This window comes from Leptonychotes weddellii, chromosome X, assembly GCF_054177405.1.
Source record: "Leptonychotes weddellii isolate Sample4059 chromosome X, ASM5417740v2, whole genome shotgun sequence".
NCBI classification, from domain to species: Eukaryota; Metazoa; Chordata; class Mammalia; order Carnivora; family Phocidae; genus Leptonychotes; species Leptonychotes weddellii.
Genome location: NC_138385.1, coordinates 56,789,982 through 56,806,248, shown reverse-complemented (window position 1 = coordinate 56,806,248; position 16,267 = coordinate 56,789,982). Strand labels below are relative to the sequence as shown.

General features: G+C 38.5%; 1 protein-coding gene across 11 annotated transcripts in view; it reads right to left on the bottom strand.

The window, feature by feature from the left end:
- PHKA1 (phosphorylase kinase regulatory subunit alpha 1) overlaps nucleotides 1-16,267 on the bottom strand; it is a 138,613-nt gene that overhangs the window by 90,019 nt on the left and 32,327 nt on the right. For 9 of the 11 annotated variants that reach the window (XM_081808647.1, XM_081808645.1, XM_081808646.1 and 6 more), the window contains 7 exons: nucleotides 14,342-14,422; nucleotides 9,445-9,543; nucleotides 8,300-8,446; nucleotides 7,293-7,346; nucleotides 5,827-5,949; nucleotides 2,551-2,646; nucleotides 1,503-1,610 (listed from right to left, as the gene is read on the bottom strand). In XM_081808647.1, coding sequence (XP_081664773.1) covers nucleotides 1,503-1,610; nucleotides 2,551-2,646; nucleotides 5,827-5,949; nucleotides 7,293-7,346; nucleotides 8,300-8,446; nucleotides 9,445-9,543; nucleotides 14,342-14,422 — 708 coding nt within the window. The remainder of the gene's footprint in view (nucleotides 1-1,502; nucleotides 1,611-2,550; nucleotides 2,647-5,826; nucleotides 5,950-7,292; nucleotides 7,347-8,299; nucleotides 8,447-9,444; nucleotides 9,544-14,341; nucleotides 14,423-16,267) is intronic. The other 2 variants (XM_081808651.1, XM_081808648.1) reach the window with 2 other exon arrangements.

The following is a 16,267-nucleotide window of genomic DNA, read 5'->3' as shown; positions in this document are numbered from 1 at the left end:
ATTTTTTTGTTTGAGAGAGATGGAGGGGGGAAGGAGGGCAGGGGGAGGAGCAGAGGGAAAGGGAGAGAATTTCCAGCAGACTCTGCACTGAGCACAGAGCCCAACGTAGGGCTCGATCCCAGGACCCTGAGATCATAACCTGAGCTGAAACCAAGAGTCAGATGCTCAACTGACTGAGCCACCCAGATGCCCCAGCAGATATCTTTTGACTTGAATTTCTGTCCTTGATGAAACGGGATGAACTCACCCATTTTACCCTTAAAAATGCCATTCATCTCCTCCTTTTTCACATATTTAATTTCTTTATAGCATTGAATGAGAAAGTCATCAGGTCAGGATTATTTTAAACAGATCTTTCTGCTCATTATTGCTACATTGTTCATAACATCAACTAAAGATAATCAAACCTTTATGCTGTACACCTGAAATTCACATTGATGTATGTCAATTATATCTCAGTAAAACTGAGAAAAAACCCAAAACAGAGTGAACAGAAACAGCTGCAGAAAATAGTCATACATAAACAGGTCAAAGAGTCTGACCCAGAAAGGATAGCTAAGTCCCACCTTGGATCTTCTAGGAGCCTCAGTTATAGCTTACCATAATAACCTATAATGGGGAAGTAGATTTGTCAGTAAATCTGGAAAACTTTGAGAAAGAGAACCCTTACTATAGCTCACAATTTCAAAAAAAGCTGGGCATTAAGGACAAAATTCCCAAGTGCTTCACTGACAGCTGTTTCAACCAAGGGGCGCCTGGGTGGCTCAGTCATTGAGCATCTGACTCTTGATTTCGGCTCAGGTCATGATCTGGGGTCCTGGGATCAAGCCCTGTGTGGGGGCTCCGTGCTTAGCGGGGAATCTGCTTGAGGACTTCTCTCCCTCTCCTTCTGCCCCTCCCCCTGCTTGCATGCTCTCTCTAAAATAAATAAATCTTTTTTTAAAAAGCCAAAAAATGGGACTGTTTCAACCGAATTTAACATAAAAAAACATTTAAAGAGCCCCACAGCAAAAAGAACGCAAACAATAAATTTTTAAAAACAATGATGTTCCCAACCACTTTTCGTGATGCCTAAAATTATCTTATCAGTTTACTCAATTAGATAATGAAACATTATGTTGCTTGAAAAAGTTAGTACTTAAATCCATTATCAGTCATCATTACTATCAAGCACAGGTGCATGCATCAGTCACGAGGCAAGGCACTGGTAGGGGGTTGTTTTTAAAGGGCCAGATTGAGGCCCTGATCCGAGAGCAGCTCCAAGTAGTGTCAAGGTAGGAAGCCCTGGGCAGTATGAGAGACATGGTTGCCAGGGGGAAAAGATTTTTGTCAAGGATTGGCACTGCTCCCACTCTAAGGACCTGACCTGGAGGAAAATATATAATTAAGGCAGAATATAAAAGGCAAAAGACAGATCCAGATTTAATGAGCTACTCACAAATCTCATTATTATAATGACTAAAGGAGAAAAAAAGTGGAAGAGCCTTGAAGTTTCCCCTTACCTCTGCCATCAAACTTCCTAAGATGTACAGAGACTGACCCCACATATGAGGCAACTTCCCCATGGGGACTCGGTCCACAGTGTGAGGATTTTGATATTCTTCATCAACCTAAAAGAAAAGATAAAGAAGCCACACAAAAGGTGATAGAAGGTTAAAGATACTAGACAACAAAAAGGCTGAATGTGGATTGTGACTCATACCCTATAGAACAGTTACATATGCAATGCACTGAAAAGTCCAGCACTATGACTACAGTCTAGGGAAGGGCTCCTCTAAATGTGTGTACATACAAATCACCTAAGGACCTTGTCCAAAGGCAGATTCTGACCGAGTAGGTGTGGAGGAAGGCCTGAGATCTGCATTTCTAACAAGCTCTCAGGTGATGCTGCCGATGCTGCTAGTAGCTTATTCCATCCATCTCCACCAGAATGCAAGACTGCAGCTCTCCCCTGGCTAATGCTCCTTCGTAATGGAGAAGAGGAACAATGGCACTCCCAACTGGCATTGTGGGGAAATGAGGACATACTTCATTTTCCAAGCCTGATCTACTCAAACAATCCCAGATTACTGGCCTCAAAGCAGAGAATACCAAATCCTGAGAGTTTGCACAGAACACCGCTCTAGTTCTGCCTACTGAACTCCGTATCATTCTCAACTTTAAGGTTTGGTCTTTTTAAAAAAATCAATTTCTGAACAATTAATTTTTTTTTAAACATTGAGGTATGGTTGACATATAAAAAGGCCCTACGTATTTAATGTGTGCATCTTGATGAGTCTGAGGGTAAGTAATACGCCCATGAAACTACCATTGTTAACGTTTGGTCTTACTCTTGTCTCACTATGCAATGGCGCAATACCTGAGACTGCTTTAAAAATTTCTTTTCAAAGGCCTAAAATCATATTTTCATCATCTTATACCAAAAGACAAAGTTTTAGAACAGTAAAATCAGAAAATTAAAACTCGTCGGACTCAAAGGAGGCAGTCCCGTTGAAGTCCGGCTCTCCTTCTCCTCCCAGCTCCATGTTATTAAGGCACTGTCCAACTCACCCTGTCTGGAGGAACACTGTACAGCTCTGGCAAGAGTGGGACTCCGTTTTTGCTCTTGATGAGGACTGCTTCAAGAGCCTCTCTATATTCTTCAACCTGTAGATAAAAGAAAGGGAGAAAAAAGTTTATAGAGTTCCCTTTGGGGATCTCAGGGAGGGTTGTAGCCAAAGAAGTTCCTGTTGCAAAGGAGCATGTTCACCTGGTGAAAGGGAGAAGAAAGGAGAGTAGCATTTACTAAATGCTTATTACAGGCCAGATACTATGCTAGAAATTTTGTGTGCTTTAACGCATTTGATTTTTTTAATTTAAATTCAATTAGCCAACATATAATACATCATTTGTTTTTGACATAATGCTCAATGATTCATTAGTTGTGTAGAACACCTTTAATTTTAATAACCATCCTAGGAGGTATATGCAATTAAAGCCTTTTTTTCCTGAAAAAGTAAGGCTCAAAGAGGTTATGAATTTGTGGAAGATCACACAGCAAGTGTAAGGTTGAGCCCAGATTTGAGCCCAAGTCAGCCTGCCTCCGCAGGCCTGTTTTTTGTTTGTTTGTTTGTTTAATATTTTATTTATTTATTTGACAGAGAGAGAGAGAGTGAGAGAGCGCACAAGCAGGGGAAGTGGCAGGCAGAGGGAGAAGCAGACTCCGCGCTGAGCAGGGAGCCTGACGTGGAGCTTGTTCCTGTAACCCCGGGATCATGACCTGAGCCAAAGGCAGTTGCTTAACCGACTGAGCCACCCAGGAGCCCCACAGGCCTGTTTTTATCCACTACTCGAAATACAGCTTCTTGCCTTTACATGTACTGGCTTTAAAAACTGAATTTAACTGCTAAAATAAGTTTCTCTTGTAGTGAAGTTCACATTTTTTGCTTAACAATTTGCTGTAGGTTAGATTAGTAATACATAAAAAGCAAACACCAAAACACAAAAAGGAAAAAAAAACCCACTATAATTTACGGTGGAAAAAACAGTCAGTTCTGCTATCACAGTCGTTTTGAAAGCACACATTTATTCCAATGCGTCTGATGTATGACGGAATGATTTGAGCATCACCCAGATTTGACATGTGTTTATGCACAGTCTTGACCTGAGAGTACACTCAGCTGAATTGAGCCCCTGTAAGAATACCCAAAACATGCACATGGACGTGCCTCAGGATGGCAATGAACCCCACCCATCCACATTCCGTGTTAGAACTTTTTGTCTGAGTTCAGGGAACACTCCTTCTACCGGTTCATAATCACTCCTGAGCTGCTGCCTGACTCTGTGTGCCTTCCCTTCTCTTTCATTTCTTCCCCTTTCTCCTCAGTTTATTTTGTATTCGTCCTGTCTGCTCTATGTTCTTTTTCTCCTTCCCCTCACTCTTTTGCCATCTTTCTTGTTCCCTTCCTCTGGCACACAGGGTGGCGGGCATGGGAGCCCGTCAGGTGAGCTGGCAGGACCGAGGGTGCACATACCCACGAGCAAACCTAAGGTCTTTTTAAAGCTACAAGTGCCATATTTATTGTGGTATTTATGTACCTCTTAACCATCTCACATGCATAAAGTTATGATGCTGTGTTTATCAGGTTCCTATCGTTTTGTATGTATTTCTGGCAAACTTCTTTTTTTTTATTTATTTGACAGAGAGAGAGCGAGAGAGCACAAGTAGGCAGAGCTGCAGACAGAGGGAGAGGGAGAAGCAGGCTCCCCGCTGAGCAGAGAGCCCAACGTGGGACTTGATCCCAGGACCCTGGGATCATGACCTGAGCCGAAGGCAGATGCTTAACCAACTGAGCCACCCAGGAGCCCTCTGGCAAACTTTTAAAATGTTGTGTCCCAACCTCATTTTCCCAGGAGCCCTATAGTTTTTATTTCTCAAATATGCAGAGCATGGTGATTTTCAAGAAACATGTATGTCTTATTATAGCCAAACTGACTGTCCCTTGTGCTTATGGCATATCTTCATCTGTGAAATTAAAAAAAAAACAAAAACAAACTTTAGAGACATCTTCTTTAAAGAAGAGTGAAAAACTATTTCCATTGTATACAGAGAATCTGAAGAAGTCAATGACTATATTTGGGCTACTCAAGAGTTGGGAGGGAATGGGGCGCCTGGGTGGCTCAGTCAGTTAAGCATCTGACTTGGGCTTAGATCATGATCCCAGGGTCCTGGGATCGAACCCCGCGTTGGGCTCCCTGCTCACTGGGGAGTCTGTTTCTCCCTCTCCCTCTGACCCTCCTCCCCACTTGTGCTCTCTCTCTGTCTCAAATAAATAAATAAAATCTTAAAAAAAAAAGTCAGGAGGGAAGCCAGAAAAAAAAAGAATAAAAAAGAATCCAGATTTCCCAACTCTTTCCCCCACCCCCAGAGTCCAAAAAACCTGAATGTGCTTTGTACTTAGTAGGCGTAGGTACATTTGATAAATACATCTTTCTTTGAGCAATAAAAGTTTTTGATAAATAATCCTGTGGAATTTGAGGTCTGAGAAAAATGGCAGAATCAAAATAGGGTGGTCAAAATAGGGTGGGTTATTTCTATTACTGCTTATCTTATTTGATTTCTCAAAAAGGGATATCCTTTAATTTACTGAAATTTAGAGTAGAACAGCACTTTGTGGCCCCTGAAACTTTGGTGTAACCCTATTATTTAAACTCATATTGGCAGTTACAGATTAATATTGGCCAAAGCATTCAAATTACACAAAATTGCGTTTTATGTAGCCAAGTATAAGTGACTTCCAAATGTGTTGGATTTATGTCCAAGTTTAGACCATAGCCAATTTGTAGAATGCCTGACACTAAACTTCCTTGATTAAATCTCCCAGTCTCACTATTTTCCAATGATGGTTTCTAAATTACTTTATTCATGTAGCTCAAAAAAGCGATGATGACCATGTTTTGGGGGGCAAGGACAAGGTATAAATGGGTTGTTGTTGTTTTGGGGGGGCTAAAGTCAGAACATCATTTCCAAGATTTATTAAAATATATATATACACAAAGCCAGGAAGTAAACTCAAGCACCTGTAACAACTGAGGCAAGTGGACAGGGCTTGCTATTTTGCTGTCTATGTTTGTTAAAAGCCAAGTCTGAGTGATGGCAATATAAAGGCCTTCCAACTCTTAACCTAGTACCCTCAAGTACTAGTCTCTAGAAGACTCTAGAAGACTCTGTTTCTTCCCTATTAGGGAAGAATTCCATTTGGTCACAGGGTCAGCACAGCCATTAACTGAAAGACGAAGACATACTAAAACCCATTCTTCTGGAAAGCTCTTTCTCTGGCATATTACCTGTTCCGCATTGCCACTGAAGACCCCATCGAGGATAAAGTATGTCCAGAACAGTGGCCATTCACACTCAATGTTTTCAAATAACTTCAGCTCAGATGGTTCATAATATAGGCGACTGGGATCCTGGTAAAAACACAAAAAAGTCTATCTTATCACTGCAAAGTCGGCCATACGTCTTTTGTTCGGAGGTCTTCACAATACAGCCTTTCACTTCTGATAGTGTGTTTTGGAGAAGGCAGGGCATTACATACTCCCCCTCCCTCAGCGAGTACTTTGTGATGTGACTTGTAACTAGTAGAACTGGGATAAGAATGATACCATAGGCAGGTATATGAAGAAGTGAGATTCATTTACAATAAACATGAGTGTGATCTTATATGTTAAGTTTGAGGTAGCAGCAGAACATACAAACAGAAATGTTTACAAGGACAGCAAGGGATGAGGGTTTGGGAATCATTCTTGTAGAGGTGACACTTGAAGCACAAGTTACAGATGTAGCACCTACATACAGTGAACAAAGGACCCAAGAACAGAATCTTGGTAAACCCTCATAGTTCGGTGAGGAAAGAACAAAAAGAGAATTAGGATAGTGTAGTGTTGTATAAAGTAAATGGGAAAAGAATTTCAAAATGGAGAGGTAGGGAACAGTAATGTACGACAGAGAAGTCAAGTATAATAAGGATGGGGTAAAGGCTATTGGAATGATCACTTGGGAGATTCTGATGATATTTCAGAGTGTAATTTTAATAGATTGGTAGAGCTAGAAATCAACAGGGCTAAAGAATAAAGTGGAAGAAGGGAAGTAGACCAGAAGAGTTTGAGCTCGATGATTAAAAAAAGCCCTAAACAACGTTTACATTGCCAGTGAAGTGCTCCTTCTTGACCATTCATTCCCTTTAATAATACTTAATTTTCTCCATTGATAATTCCGTGGAGAACTTTTGACAAGTGGAACAGAAGGATGTTAACTTTTCAAGATCAGGTTCTGTTTAGAACTAACCAACTGCAAGAGATGGAAGAGGGCCAGGAAGACCTAACAAAGGAAAGCTTTTCCCCTTTGTAATTATGAAATATTGGGGAGGGAGATACTTTGAGACTATTCAAATATTCTGTTTCTGCTTAAACTCTCATCCACTGATTTAAGGATCTATCAGTAGCTCTTTCCTGAAACCAACCAGCTGCAAGAAGTGGAAGAATTGCACCTTCCTCTATTTTATTTAATCCATGAAGGCTCACAAACAGAACTTGGCAACTAAGCCCAACGAAGGTAGCAAACATGAGTTATTGTTATCCTATTGAGTGATTATTTTAAGTACCACCAGTGAGTTAAGTATTTTCTCTTTTGAGTATTTTTTTTATTATGTTCAGTTAGCCAACATATAATACATCAAGTATTTTCTCTGAATGAGACCGCGGACAGTAGTGACTATTCTACCGTGGACTCATTTTGGGGAAAAGAAATCTACCTCTTTAGGAGTTTTATATCCATCTCGTAGAAAGCGACAGCAACCATAACGCCCCTGGGAATGCAGAGAAAAAAAATCAGAAGCATGTACATTGGTACAGTCATATAATGCATCAGAAATACATCCTTTGCAACAGCTACACGTGCCGACCTATCACCAACACAGATACAGGATTTAAAAAATAATAAAATGTAATTTCTTTAAAAAAACCTCTGATATCAGCCCAGCAGCAGAAACTGATTTCAGCAATCAATGTGAGTTCAAGTGAGGGCTAAGTTACAGGCTTTTTCCTAAAGCAGAGTTTCTAATATTATCCTCTCCATCACTTTCCACCATAGGGTAAGTCTGTAACAGCCCAATTACTAATCTATGTGGTCCTGTTCACAGAGCTCATAAGAGAGCAACAGGCTTTTTTTTTTTTTAAAAAAGACAACATATTTTTTGTTAAATTTTGAGATAATTTGAGACCTACAGAAGAGTTGCAAAAATAGTACAGAGTCCCCATTACCCTTCATCCACTGTTCCTTTATATTAACATCTTACATAACTGTAGAACATTTATCAAAACTAAAAAATTAATCTTGGTACAACACTATTAACCAAAGTACAAAACTTCTTTGGATTTCTCCAGTTTTTCCACTAATGGCTTTTTTCCCCTTCCAAAACCCATTTCAGGATCCTACTGCATTCAGTTGTCACGTCTCTTTAGTCTCTTCCAATCTGTGACAGTTCCTCAGTCTTTCCTTGTTTCTCATCACTTTGACACTTTTGAAGAGATCATCCGTTATTCTGTAGAATGTCCCTCAATTTGGTTTTGTCTGATGTTTTCTCATGATTAGACTGAGATAATGCATTGTTTGCACAGATACCACACTGGTCAATATGTTCTATTACTGGGGGTGTTAACCCTGATCATTTGGTTAAATCACTGACTTGAAGCCCCCAACGACATTAATTTCTCCTTAAAGTCAAAGCCTTAAAGAAAAGAAGGGCACGTATGGACATACCTGAAGCTTGGTGATGATTTCTTGCTTTGTGAGCTCTACCAACTGGCCATCCTCTACTGCAAAGGCTGGGAAGGAAATAACTGAAAGCAGACTAGCATCTACCTCTTTGGATGTGGAAGCGCGGGGGAGTATCGAATTAAGGATAGACTAAAAAGGAAGAAAGGAAGTCAGAAGTGGCACATTAGTAAATAACTTGGGATTATAAAACTAACAGCTTTAGTTTCAAATGATCTATGTGGAAAAGGATCATTCGGGAGAAAATCTAAACATTATACCATAATAATGATTCAATGATAATCAACACTGAATTCCATAATAATTCAGTAATAATTTCTAAGTGAGAGCTTAGAAAACTAGCTATTTCTGTACATCATCTCTTGTCTTAATACTGCTCTCAAGGTTTCCCAATCCTGAATCTTAAAGAGCTGCTAATGGATAAAGAATAAACATCATCTGTCCACAATCCCCTTGTGCCATTAGCAACCACTGAAGCATAAAGATAGAGAAAATGCAGCTGCTGAGAAAGCAGGATGTGGAAAGCTCAGCTCCTACACTGCTGACATTTATTTTTTCTAAGGAAAATTTCACATTTTTGAAATGAGAAGATGAGTTTATATTCACCATAGTTATCTAATCAGGGTTTGAAGATGGGGAGAAAGTCATCTTGCCAATGAGAAGAACCTTACTCTTTCAATACAGAGAGTAACCCTAAACAAAAGTGAAGATACATATTTACCACTTAAACAGTCTAATCTCCAAACATCTAAGCCTAGAGCCAACTGGGGACAAGAGAATGTTTCAAAGCCACTATCAAGAAGAACATTCAAATCAGTCACCTCTTGTTCTCTTGGTATATTTAGAAAAGGAGCAGAGCCCATAGACCCTTGATAGGACAACAGTGGAGAATTCCACATACTATGATGAGATTCCTTTATAAACATGGCTGAGAGAACAGGACTATGACGTATGTTATAGTTCATGCTATATCAGCCTTATCTCAGCATGGGAAGCTTGGATAATACATTTTTGGCACATGGTAATAAATCAGATTATGTACTCTCGGGTCTCTTTATTCTCAAGGCCATGCTCATCCCGAGTCTGGGTAAGAATAACATTTTCTATAATGTCCTTCATTATTCTCTTACCTGGCAGTGTTGTACTTCATCAGCCAGGACATGGATAACTGATTGGGGCCCACCTTTCACACCAAACAGGTCCAGTTCATCCAATGCTTCCAGGGCTGCCTATGAAGAGCAAAGAAAGAAAGGACATTTTCCGCAAAAGATACAGATTTCTCCTCCCTGTACTCCAGTATCATATCAGTGCATATGAAGTCATTTTTAATTTGTTCAGCAGAACAGCAAAAACAATGTAGCATTCTTTATTCCCAAGGGCCTCTGAGTTTTTCTTTGCCTCCCATATTATCCCAGAGACAGTTAAGATGGAGGTTGCAAGCAACCATTCATGATAAAAACCTCAACAAATTCAATATAGAAGGAACATACCTGAACATAATAAAGGCCATATACAACAAACCCACAGCTAACACTTGTTGTGATGAGCACCGGGTATTGTTAAGTGTTGGATCACTATACTGCACACCTGAAACTAACTGGAATTCAAATAAAAACAAAAACAATAGTGAAAAATTGAAAGCTTTTCCTCTAAGATCAGGAGCAAGACAAGGATGCCCACTCACACCACTCTTATTCAACATAATATTTGAAGTCCTAGCTAGAGCAATTAGGCAAGACAAAGAAATAAAAGGCATCTAAATCAGAAAGGAAGAAGTAAAACTGTCATTATCTGAAGATGATATATTATATACAGAAAATTGTAAACTCAAACAAAAAGTGTTGGAACAATCAATAAATTCAGTAAAGTTGCAGGATATAAAATCAACATAGAGAAATCAGTGGCACTTCTGTACATTAACAACAAAAAAAACATCTGGAGAAAGAAATAAAGAAAACTATCCCACTCACAATAGCATCAAAAGTAATAAAATACTTAAGGGTAAATTTACCTAGGGAGGTAAAAGAGCTATACAATGAAAACTACAATACTTGGGGCGCCTGGGTGGCTCAGTTGGTTAAGCGACTGCCTTCGGCTCAGGTCATGATCCTGGAGTCCCGGGATCGAGTCCCACATCGGGCTCCCTGCTCGGCGGGGAGTCTGCTTCTCCCTCTGACCCTACCCCCCCCATGTGCTCTCTCTCTCTCTCAAATAAATAAATAAAATCTTTAAAAAAAGAAAGAAAACTACAATACTTGGAGGAAAGAAATTAAAGACAAACAAACGGAAAGATATCCCATGTTCAACGGATTGGAAGAAATAATATTGTTAAAATGTCCATACTACCAAAAGCCATCTATAGATCCAATGCAATTGTTATCAAAATTCCAATGGCATTTTTTCACAGAAATAGATAAACAATCCTAAAATGTGTCTGGAACCACAAAAGACACCAAATAGCCAAAGCAATCACAAGAAAGAAGAACAAAGCTGGAGGCATCACACTCTTGATTTTAAACTATACTACAAAGCTATAGTAATTAAAATAGTATGGTATGGGCATAAAAATAGACACACACACCAATGGAACAGAATAAAAGTCAGAAATAAACCCCTGCATTTACAGTCAATGAATATTTGACAAGGGAGCCAGGAAGAGTCAATGCAGAAAGAAGAGTCTCTTCAACAAATGGTGTTGGGAAAACTAGATAACTACATGCAGAAGAATGAAATCAGACCCCTAACTTACACCCTCACAAAAATTAACTTGACATGGACTAAACATAAGACCTGATACTGTAAAACTTCTAGAAGAAAACATAAGAAAAAAGCTCCTTTATACTAGTCTTGGCAATGATTTTTTTAGATATGACACCAAAAACACAAGCAATAAAAGCAAGAATCAGTAAGTGGGACTACATCAAACTAAAAAGTCCCTGCACAGAAAAAGAAACAATCAAAAAAATGAAAAGGGAACCTATGGAATAGGAGAAAATATTTTCAAACTATAGAGGTTAATATCCAAAATATGTAAATAACTCATACAGCTCAATAATAAAAAAACAATTCAATTAAGAAATGAGCAGAGGAATTGAATAGATATTTTTTCCAGAGAAGACATATGAATGGCCAACAGGTACATCAAAAGATGTTCAAAGTCACTAATCAACAGGGAAATGCAAATCAAAACCACAATATGATTTCACTTCACACCTGCAAGAATGGCTATTATCAAAAAGACAAGTGGCTTGGGAATGTGGAGAAAAGGGAACCCTCATACACTGTTGGATGGAATGCAAATTGGTTCTGCCACTATGGAAAACACTATGGGGGTTCCTCAAAAACTTAAAATAGGACTATCATATGATCGATCCAGAAATTCCACTCTTGGGCACATATACAAAGGAAATAAAAAGAGGATATCAAAGAGATATATGTACTCCCTGTTGACTGCAGCATTATTCACAATAGCCAATATACAGAAACACTGTCAACAGATGAATGAGTAAAGAAGACATGATACACACACACTCAATGGAATATCATTCAGCTGTGAGAAAGAAGGAAATCTTGTCCTTTGTGACCACAGAGATGGCCTTGAGGTCATTATGCTAAGTGAGATAAGTTAGAGAAAGACAAATACTGTACTACATCACTTATATGTGGAACTTAAAAAGTCAAATTCAAAAAACAGAGTAAAATGGTGGTTACCAAGGGCTGGGGGATGGAGGAATTGAGGAGATGTTGTTTAGAGGTACAAACTTGCGGGGCTCCTGGGTGGCTCAGTTGGTTAAGCGCCCAACTCTTGGTTTCAGCTCAGGTCATGATCTCACAGGTGGTGGGATTGAGCCCCACACAGGGCTCCATGCTCAGCAGGGAGTCTGCTTGAAGACTCTCTCCCTCTGCCCCTCCCCCCATTTGCTCCCTTTCTGTCTCTCTCTCTCTAAAATAAATAATTCTTTTTTAAAAAAGGTACAAACTTGCAACCAGTAGATAAATAAGTTCTGGAGACCTAATGCATAGCACAGTGATTATGGACAATAATAGTGTATTATAAACTTCTAAGTTGCTAAGAGACCAAATATTAATCATTCCTATCACAGAAAAAATGATAATTGTATGATGTGATAGAGGTGTTACCTAACACTTTGGGAAAGTTGCACATATTGCACATATTGCAATAAAAATGTGTCAAATCAACATGTTGTACACTCCAAACTTACACAACGTTATATGCCTATTATACCTCAATAAAAATACATTTTGTTTTTAAAATTTTGTTTTATTATTTTTATCTCCAGCGGCTGAATTCTTCAAAAATGCATTTAAAAAAAGATACAGCATAGATAAAGTTATAGCATTATCAAGCCAAGCATCACACTTCAAAAGTAATTTGAACAAGGCACAGATGAATTTATAGTAAACCACTCTTCTGGTAGGGTAGCTGCAAGTATGATACCAGCACATAAGAAATGCTAGAAGTTGTGTGGATGTAAGATATTAAAATGCAACAGCCATTAGGTATTGGCACATCACTGAGTTTCCATAGGGAAGTGAATACCCTAAAAAGATACTATGATTGACTTAAAGATGAAAGTTACTAGTCACCAAGGCAGAAGATTTTTTTTTAAAAAATAGAATTTGCTTATTAATTTCTTGCTTTTCTGATTATAAAATATAACATACTTGTTATAGAATATTTGAAAACATAAAAAAGTATAGAGAGGGCAAAAAAATCACCCAAAATAATGCTAATATTTTTGGCATGTTTCCTATTAGTTTTCTTTATGTAAATCTGTCTATAGTTGAGATCATTTCATATGAAATTTGGTTAGGATACTAGAGCATAAATGTTTCTCCATATTATGAAAATTCTTTATTTCAACATAATATTCTCTCTTATTTATTTAACCATTTAACAATTGTTGGAAATTTAGGTTGCTCTTACTGTTTTGGTTTTTTAGATTCCACATATAAGTAAAATCATATGCTATTTGTCTTTCTCTGTCTGGTTTATTTCACTTAGTATAATACCCTCTACATCCATCCATGTTGTCATGAATGGCAAGATTTCATTCTTTTCTATGGTTGGGTAATGCATTGTGTGTATCACATCTTCTTTATCCATTTATCTATAGATGGATACTTAGGTTGCTTCCATATCCTGGCTATTGTAAATAATGCTGCAATAAACACAGGGGTGTATTATCCTTTTAAAATCAATCTGTGTCTTTTGGAGGGGAAACTTCAATTAGGTCATGCATATTTATTATTATAATGGATATGTTTGATCCTATTCCTGCTATTCTATTTTATGGCTTCTTGCTGTCTCCAAAAATAAGAGCTGAAATTAAGGCAGTAGCAATGGGAAGGAAAAGATGGAGTCAAGTGGAAAGGTAGTTAATGATGATGATGATGATATGTGGGATTCAGGAGAGTGAGGGGGGTTCAGGATTGACAGATGGTTCTCTGACAATCAAGTTTTGTCAACTGGTGTATGGAAGGGGAAGGCCTCTTTTTATTTTTGTAATGGTAGAGAAGATGAGTTTAGTTGAAGATATGTTCTCTGGGGTGCCTGGGTGGCTCAGTTGGTTAAGTGTCTGACTCTTGATTTCAGCTCAGGTCATGATCTTGGGGTCGTGGGATCGAGCCCTGTGTTGGGCTCTGTACTCAGTGGGTAGACTGTTGGAGATTCTCTCTCCTTCTCCCTCTGCCCGGCCCTCATGTGCACACTTACTCACTTCTCTCTCTCAAATAAACAAATAAATCTTAAAAAAAATATGTTCTCTGAGGTCTCTGTGGTATATGTAAGTAGAGATATGCTACAAAAGCAGTTGGATATACAAATCTGGAGCTAATGAAATAAATCTTTACCTACATGTCCATAGTTCTATGGGAGAATCCAAATTTTGCCTGTGTCTTAAAAGAACAATTTGATGATGATCCAAATTCATGTTAAGCCTTTATCTATGATAAAGGTGTATTTCCTTACCCCACACTTGGTACAAACAAAGCAAGGAAAATTACCTTTGCCATGCCAACTGAACTGGCATTCAATTCTGAGATCCCTTGGTTGGTCTTGTCTCCACGTTCCCATATCCCAAAGTCCTAGCATAAAATAACCAGCATACCATTAGCAAGTCATTACTACTAAATGCTTACTAGACACACAACTCTTGAATAAAAGGCACACATAGTAGCTAATTTGCCATAAATATGTGTACCCACAACACCTATTAAGGAGATGCCAATGAGTTGGGTTGCCCCTGTAGCTCTTTTCTTAGTAGCTTCAAATTCTCCTGGGACCTCTAAGAAGTTGGAAGACTCCTCAACAGCTGATCAGGCCTAAGAAGTATAACTCAGTCCATGTAGAGAAATGCTTCTCAAAATTTTTTATCAAGGCAGATACTCAGGGGGTCTAGAAGATGGAGCCCAAACAGCACCCCAGTGTTTTATCTTAAATATCTAATTTTACTCTCTGTTGGCATTGACAATGTACCATACACTAACCTATGCACTTTATACTACTATCTTCCTTAATCCTTTTATCTTATAGATGATGAAACTAAGGTGCAGAGAGAGGCTAAGTGACTCACCCAAGGCCACACAGCTAATACGTGACAGAGCTAGGATTAGAGTCCAAGTACTCTCAGTCCAAAGTGTAAATTCTTAAACATAGCTGTATATGGCCCCTCGATAATATAATTATAACATTTAAAATTACTTTTTAAGAACTGTTTTATTTGAAATAACTTTAAACTTACAGAGAAGTTACAGAAATACTACAGTGAGTTCCCATATACCTTTCACTCAACTTCCCCTAATGTTAACATCTGACATAACACTTGTCAAAGCTAAGAAATTAACATTAGTACAATACTAGTAACCAGATTATGGACTTTGTTAGGATTTCACCAGTTTTTCCACTAATAACCATTTTATGTTCCAGGATCCAATCCAGAATACCATGCTGCATTTGTCATACCTCCTTAGTCTCTTCCAATCAGTTAAAGTTTCTCAAGTCTTGCCTCTCATGACCTTGACACTTTCAGAAGATCAGTGGTCGGGTATTTTATAGATTTCTCTCAATTTAGGTTCACTTGATGTCTTCCCTTCATTAGATTAAGATTGTGCATTTTTTGGTTAAGATTTCTACAGATGTTATGCTGTGTCCTTCTCACTGCATCATATCAGGGAGTACACGATGTTGATATGTCCTATTATGGTGATGTTAACCTTCATCACGCGGTTAAGGTGGTGTCTGCAGGGTTTCTCCAAACTACTGTTACCATTTTCCCCTGTATGATTAATAACTATCTCGAGAAAGATACTTTACAACTGTGCAAGTATCATGTATCTCCTCAAACATCTACCCACCAATGTAGCATCCATTGGTGAATCTTGTCTGCAACAATTATTACAGTGGTGCTTCAATGGTGATTTTTTTAGTTCCTTCATTACCTCTACAGTCATTAATTGCAATTCTTCTCTAAGGAAGAGCTGTCCTTTCTCCCTCATTCATTTATTCATTTGTTTATATCAGTATGAACTTATAGATATTTAGGTTATTCTCTGGGTTATAATAAAATATTATCATTACTTGTTTTGTTGCTCAAATTGTTCCAGCTTTAGCCATTGGGAGTTCTTCCAGGTTGGCTCCTGCACCCTTTGGACATGCCCCATTCTTTCTGAACACGTCCTCACTTTCTGTCATTACAAGATACTGTAGTTTCATCTTGTATTTTCCTCCCCCCAGCCCTAGAAACAATCACTTCTACAAGGAAACCTGTTTTTTTTTTTTTTTATTACGAATAGTTACAATCCAAGACCTAGGCACTGGCTCATTGTCACTGTGGTGTCATTGCTTCTAGGCCCTCTCATTGAACAGAATTTGGAAATATCCATGTGTACACATGCATGTGTGCATGCACACACACACACACACACACACAC